This window comes from Halyomorpha halys, unplaced genomic scaffold (genome assembly GCF_000696795.3).
Source record: "Halyomorpha halys isolate HHAL.00 unplaced genomic scaffold, Hhal_1.1 Scaffold1345.1, whole genome shotgun sequence".
Taxonomy (NCBI): Eukaryota; Metazoa; Arthropoda; class Insecta; order Hemiptera; family Pentatomidae; genus Halyomorpha; species Halyomorpha halys.
This window is the reverse complement of record NW_027113999.1, coordinates 140,695-147,773: the sequence shown is the minus strand read 5'-3', so window position 1 is coordinate 147,773 and position 7,079 is coordinate 140,695. Positions and strand designations below refer to the sequence as shown.

The 7,079-nt window shown below is 27.1% G+C and overlaps 1 protein-coding gene across 3 annotated transcripts in view; it reads left to right on the top strand.

The window, feature by feature from the left end:
• The first annotated feature begins 1,344 nt into the window (after window positions 1–1,344).
• Window positions 1,345–7,079, top strand: part of Hus1-like (Hus1-like checkpoint clamp component) — a 7,718-nt gene continuing 1,983 nt past the window's right edge. Inside the window, exons 1-7 of one of the 3 annotated variants that reach the window (XR_001344424.2) lie at window positions 1,411–1,550; window positions 1,617–1,820; window positions 2,340–2,452; window positions 3,400–3,507; window positions 3,581–3,758; window positions 4,131–4,179; window positions 4,770–4,975. Coding sequence is in view for 2 of the 3 variants with exons in the window: in XM_014434308.2 (XP_014289794.1) it covers window positions 1,499–1,550; window positions 1,617–1,820; window positions 2,340–2,452; window positions 3,400–3,507; window positions 3,581–3,758 (655 nt within the window). In the remaining variant the exon portion in view is untranslated. Of the gene's footprint in view, window positions 1,551–1,616; window positions 1,821–2,339; window positions 2,453–3,399; window positions 3,508–3,580; window positions 3,759–4,130; window positions 4,180–4,769; window positions 4,976–7,079 lie in introns of all 3 variants that reach the window. The other 2 variants (XM_014434309.2, XM_014434308.2) reach the window with 2 other exon arrangements.

Below are 7,079 nucleotides of genomic sequence, written 5' to 3'. Positions count from 1 at the left end.
AATCCATTTACTGTAATTACACCATTCAATGCATTAGAGACAGTAAATTAAATGTGGTGAAAACACAGTAAAGATAATAATAAGTGGAAAATCATGATTTAACGCTTTTGAGGAATAGAAAACCAAACTTGTTACTTTTTTATATATACTTTGATATGACACAATAATGTTACATTTAATCTTAATAAATAATTTTATATAACGAATAATTATATTTATGCTTACCTAATATCAAAGTATTCAGAAAAACAAAAACTGACAGACAGCATCTTTCTGTAAAAGAAAAATAATAAGAACAGATAGGAAACTTAAATGAAAGATCCAACTTTAAACAATTGTGTGAACATAGAAAAAAACAGAACATTGCCAATTGAGAAACTATTTTGGGGGAGTTGAATGGTCTTCCCACAACTTCAGTGATAAGTGAGACTAAAAATAAAATGTTGTTCAACACCCACTTTAGCCGAGCACATTTTTAGTTATAAATAATTTCATTAAGATTTTTTAGTACTTTAATAGAAAACCAAGTATAGGCAAATTCTTCAATATTAATTAGTAAAGAAAAACAAACCAAAACACTTTTAAGTATTTAATACATTGCATTAACAATTGTGAATACTTCCAGAACTGAATGATAAATACAGATTATTAAATATAGATCAACAGTAATGATCGATCTGAATTATTAATTATTTCAGTAACTCTAAAAATTAGTCAACAGTATTTGCTCCAAAACCAAAAAATTCATGATGTCCCAACATCAAATAGGTATTAGATTCTCAACACTCTCTAATTTAAATTTAAGTTATATCTAATGATAAATAAATTAATGTTAAATAGGGCCTGTCTCTAATAATAATCATGACTATAACAAGGGAAGAGGAAGCAAATTTCAATGACAGTCCAGAACAATGGACTGGAAAAATATTTTGTTGTTTTGAACTTACTCACTCATTCGTGTATGCATATAAGCTTCGTAGATAATAACTTATCCATGATTATTGTACTTTCAACTACACCAATAATCTACACCTAGTATCACCTGAGGGACTGAGTTAACAACAATCTCGCAAGTAGAGGTGGTAGAATTGACAACCTCAATTTAAACAACATTTAAAGGACTAAAGCTTTTACCAAGGAAAAAAAGTATAATCATAAAACACTTATTCTAGTCAATTACAAAGAATTTAGAAATAGAAATGGTTCGTTAAGAAGTAAAATTTTATCAGCGATTGATTTTAAATTAATACAGTGCTTCCGACTTTGATAACTAATCTTTTTTAATTTTTAAAATTATGTTTTAAACATACAATAATACACTATCTTGGTTAATTATTTGAGATTATTCAATTATACAAAATCTTTGATAAAATATTCGCTTATCAGTATCATGCTAGCAGTGTTTGAAATGTTTACGAATTTCAAAAAACAGATAAGGTGATTTGTTCAGTTAGTTTCCTAAAACAGTTTGAATTGCTTAATTTCGTTTATAATTATCATGAAGTTTAAAGCTATAATGTATGAATCTCTCAGTATGAAAAACCTTTCGTGTATGTCATTCATAAGTTAGATCCTTATTACGTTATCAACTTAAATACTGGAGTATGTTTTTATAGTTTTAGGGAGTACCTTAAACAAATTATCGAAGAATTGTGTTTTGAGATTAACCAAATCTGAAATGTCCTTTCTTGTTTGTGAAGAAAACTCGTCACCCAAGCAAATACTACTTTGGTGTTTTGTAGATGCTAGACAATATTTCAATGAATTCGTTGTGGAAGCAATGGGGCCTACTTGTGAAATTTTCCTGGAATTCCCTACAGGTTTAAATATTGACTTTAACTAAGAAATTCTTCACTACAAGTGGTTTAATTGATTATAGTTTATCAAACATTGTTCTCAATAGCAGTGAAGCAACTATTTTTACTTATTTCATTTAAACTGCAGTTAAATCAAAAATTAATTTTGAAAAAGTAATTTCAAAATGTTTTTTCTATGATTAATTGAATAACTTTTTGATAATGAAAGAAACTATAAAAGGTAATTATTCATTTTCCTCCCCTTTCCTTTAGTTTTGTACAAAGTAATGTGATATGAATAATATTACAGTGATAGGAGCTGGAAATTATCATTTTTCAGCAATGTATTAGCAATATACTCTTCTGTTCTTATTAGTATTAGTTAATAACGGAAATTTATGATGTGCTGTCACTTATTTTTGTTTTACGGGTTTCACGTTAGGTGTGTCTCTAAATTTTATAGTTTGTATATAGTCCAGAAGAATTTTAAAGCTTACGAACTTTGACAGTATTATATAGCTTCTTAAAAGTTTATTTTTTCAGATATGTTTTCATCATCACTGAGCAGTTTGAAAAGTGGCAATAGTAATGCTAGAAGTGTTAAAATTAAACTTACTAATAAAGTATCTCCTTGTTTAACTGTGGATATTGATTTGGTATGTAGTTGACTATTCTGAACATACATTATCTTATAGAAAAGCTTGATTTATTATTTATTGTTGTACATTAAGATTTATTTGTTACTTCATAAAGCGTAACACCTATTTACTAACTTCACTTTAATATTTTTATCATAATAATTTTTTTTTTTTTAATTTATTTACCTACTTTTTTATTATTTAATTTTGACTCATCTCATCCTGAGTTCTCATTCAGTTGTGTGTTATAATCTAACACCATAAACTGATTAATATATTTGCCCCATTCTTACTATAAAGGATTTATTGGGGGTTAGAGTTTATCTCTTCGACAAGCATGCAAGCAGAAATTATAATAAAACCGGGCTGTCCCTGTTTGCAATAACTCACTTATTGATCACTGTATCTCAAAAATAACAAGGCCATGGCTATGATTGTATCTATTTTCTTGTGCAATTAATAGGTTGATATGGCTATTATTTTCTGTATCAAGAGAAAGTTGGTTATATGATTGTCGCTTGCAATCATGAGGTACCATAGTATTCATTCTAAGGAGAAGATTTAGAATTATAGCTATACAACTTGTACCTAATATGATTATCTCCCTTAAATTCATAAAATTCAGCCTTGTGAAAATGGATTAATCTCAGAAAAATCTTTTCCTGTGGTATAATTATTATTTTTTTTTTTACTGTAAACTTTATTAAAAGTTAATTTTTATTTGTTCATAATCCAAAACAACTGGATGTCACAACATTAATGGTATCTGTTATTTGGTAATGACATGTCTTAAAGCTAAAAAATGCAATGTGAAATTATTTCATACAAGAGAAAATTACATTTAAAAAGAATAAGAAACATATAACATGAACATAGACAGTACATTCTCTGTTACAAGATTATTTAGTAAAAAAAAAAGCAAAATATACTAGGTGGTACTGAAGTAATTTTGTAAAATATTTCAGGTATCTGATATTGGGATGTCTAGAACATGTGTTCATGATATTCCTGTAAAAGTCTTACCTCGGTTATTATGGAGTGAATATAATGACCCTCCTAGCCATAACTATAATGTAAGTATTTTTTTATGCAGTTCTTTATTTTCCTTTTATAACCATACAAGTATCACATCTTCTTTATTTTTAGATTATAATTGAATTAAAAAACTTGAAAAAAATACGAAGTGTCGTTGAGAGATTAAAAAAATTATGTTCTTATGTAGAATTAAAACCTTCAAACGAAGGCATGCTCTCGGTTAGTGGTTCCACCCAAACTGTGACAGTTAATACAATCTTCAAGAACGTATTACTGGTTGAAGCAGCAGGTAAATATACATGGCTCTTTCTTAAATATTTGTATTTAAAATATATTATTGATAAAAGTGTGCAATAACTGTCAAGTCCCAACTCTTTGAAATTAAATTTTCATCATATTGAAGTTTTTAAAAACTAGTTTAGCATATCATGTTATATATATAATACTATCGTATCAATAGTATACCAAGTCGAAAAAGTTAATTCCTTGTGCCTTACATTTATGTAAAAATGAAATAATCCTGAAACAAAACATTTGGGCGTACATGGTTTCACACATTTTCTGATGGCTTATGTGGTTGTATGTATATATATATCGATATCCTAATGTTCCCTTAACATTAATGAATTTTAAAATTAAAAATATACTTTTATACTTTCAGGCATAGTTGATTTTGCTTTTAAAAGAAGGAAAATGTCCATGTGATATAGGTATGATTCCATAAGATCTTATTAAACAAAAACTTTTTCTCACAAGTTGTTTTTCAAATCCAAAAAATGTTTATGTTTCCATTTTATATAATGGCTGAAAGAATTACTGATAAAAAAATAAATAAATGAAAGCCAGAGCGTGAATTCCAATGAATAATATCTGGAGAAAAAAAGTTTAACCTACTTTATTTTATAAAATCCCAAAAATAGTTTGTGTAGATATTTCAATATCTGTTAATGAGATGAAATCCAAAATAGGAAATATATATATATATATAGATTGTTAAAATATTTCTATTGACTAATCGAAAATATTGTCGGTAATACAAACATTGCCGAGCAGCAAACATTACAGTCTTATAAAAATAGTAGATATCTTTTTAATTTCGTAAGCATATTTTTTTGCATGAAAAATGTTAATAAGTGAAAAAAAATCATTCCATAGTACTATTAAAAGCTACTTGCACAGCTCAGACATTATTGTTTTTCCTTATTTTCGAACAGTTACTAATCTTTAAACAAGCAAATACATAAGTAAGCTTTTTATTTGTCATAAAGTTCCCTAAATCACTAACTTCTGTGAATTTCAGATTTTTAACTCCAGTCGCAGTGGAGATATTAAATCTTAAATTTCAAAGTTTAAGAAGTCATAAAAAACCAAGAACACAATTATTAGGAATAATATTTATTTTAATTGACCTACTGTTAGGGACCTGCCCTCAACACAAAGAGATCAGTTGTTAATAGCACTCCTCATAAAAAAAAAACAAAGTTTGAAAATGGAAATTTTTCAAATGTGAGTGTAAACCTTCAATCATTTTATATCATTAGGAGTATGAATATATTATATGTAATTATAATATGTTTTATAGCCTAAAACACTACCTTTGAAATGGTGTTAGTTTGGTCTTTTCAAGTCATGTCATTTTAACTATTGGCTCAACCAAAAATGCTTGCATTTGGCCCATAAAACCCAAGAAAAATGGATACCATTTTAAACGGCAAAGGAAAAAAAAAAAAATTAACAACCAACAACAAAGAGGGTGTGTTCAGGATACCATCGAAAGGTATGAGAATGTTGTCAAAGTATACTGCTAGGTTATTGGTCTCAAAAGAAAATGACTGAATGACAATGCTATATTATAAATATCCTATCACTAAATCTATAAATATCAGTGATATTACAGGAGTTAAAAAGTATTGAAGTACAAGTTACTATTGTACAAGTCAGTGTAATTGTATCAAGCTAAATCGACAAGACTAATAGTAGAAACAGGGCCCAGGTTGTGACACTACAGAACTAGGAGTCGGTCATCTAGGAGTTGTGAAATTATGGAAATGAGTCTTATTTCAATAATATGTGTCAAAATAATATAAATTTAGATAATTGCAGAAAACTGAAAGATGGAGGACTACATCCATTACTGCAAAAACTAAAATACATTAATTTAGAAATAAATAGATAAAAGGCCTACAGAAATCTTATTATTTAATTAATAAAGCCTCACAAGCCCCAAATTAGTTTATGACCAATATTGAATGGGATTGATAGTCTGATATACAAATTTTCAAACTTTTTAAAACCTAGGGCAGATAGTCATCATGAAAATGACCCATATGATGTAGAAAATTGGGGAAAAAATAAAACTAGGGTTATGAAATGAGGCTATAAACATTTTATTATAAATTAAGAAGAAAATTATTAAAGGCATTAATAATCAATTATTAATTGAACTAACATTTTGTCCTGAATTTCAGAGCTTCAACAGGGCTGAAAACAAAAAAGGGGAAAAACAACCATAAGATAGTGAAAAAAGAATTGAAAACAAAGAAACAGTAAAAAAAAAAAAATTTAAAAAAATAACAAATGATACTAAGAGAAGATAAATATAAAATTGTAAATGTGAGAATTTATGCAAAACATAAAAATAACAAATATTAGAAAAAGGAAATAAAAAAAATTCAAAATCAAACCTCGGTTTTTATAAATAATGAAAAAATTGAAATTAACTTAATAAGAATTGTGGGGAAGTAAAAGATATATGTGATGGAATGGAAAACATAAAAATATATTTATATATAGGAAGATGGTCAGGGTTGCGGTTAATAGTGAAACAAAAATAGTTTACAACTATTTATTTTCCAACATTTCGCCCCACTTTGCAGGGCTTCATCAGAAAAAATATATATATAAATATACAGAGATAAAATAAACGTCATGAAAGAATAATAAAAATAATAATAATGAAATAAAATGACAATAAATGAGCAGAGAGCCATATAGGACAACATACCTGTCCAAATGAATAAGTTGAACAGACAGAAACATTGAAGCGGAAGTGCGCAAGAGTGGGGAGGAGATGGGAAGCAAGTAACGGTTTTATAACGATTTCAAATACGTCTACGTATACAGGAAGTAGTGATAAAGATATGACGAAAAATAAAAAATGATAAGAGAAAATACAGAATGATACGGTACATGAGTAATTACATGATAATAATAATAACTATAATAACTAAGTAAAATTAGAATGACAAATATCGTTACAAATAATAGGAGATTATATCTAAAAAAAAAAAAATTACAAAGAAAAGTAAGAATAATAAATAAACAATGATAACAACTGAGTATTTATATATCGTGAAAAAATAATCGTAGTTCTACACTGATAATAGTAATAGTAAAGATAACAGGAGTAACATGAATAACATAAAGTGAGATAAGGTAATTTAACAATCAGAAGTGAAAGTTTACAAAATAAAATAAAAATATATATAAAAGTACAAGGTGTGATGTAGAAAAAAAGTACATAAAAAAATTTAAAATAAGTGAAAGAATGTGATGGTAATGAATAGTGATGATAATGATAAGTGAAAGAAGTTAATAGAAACATGTGAAA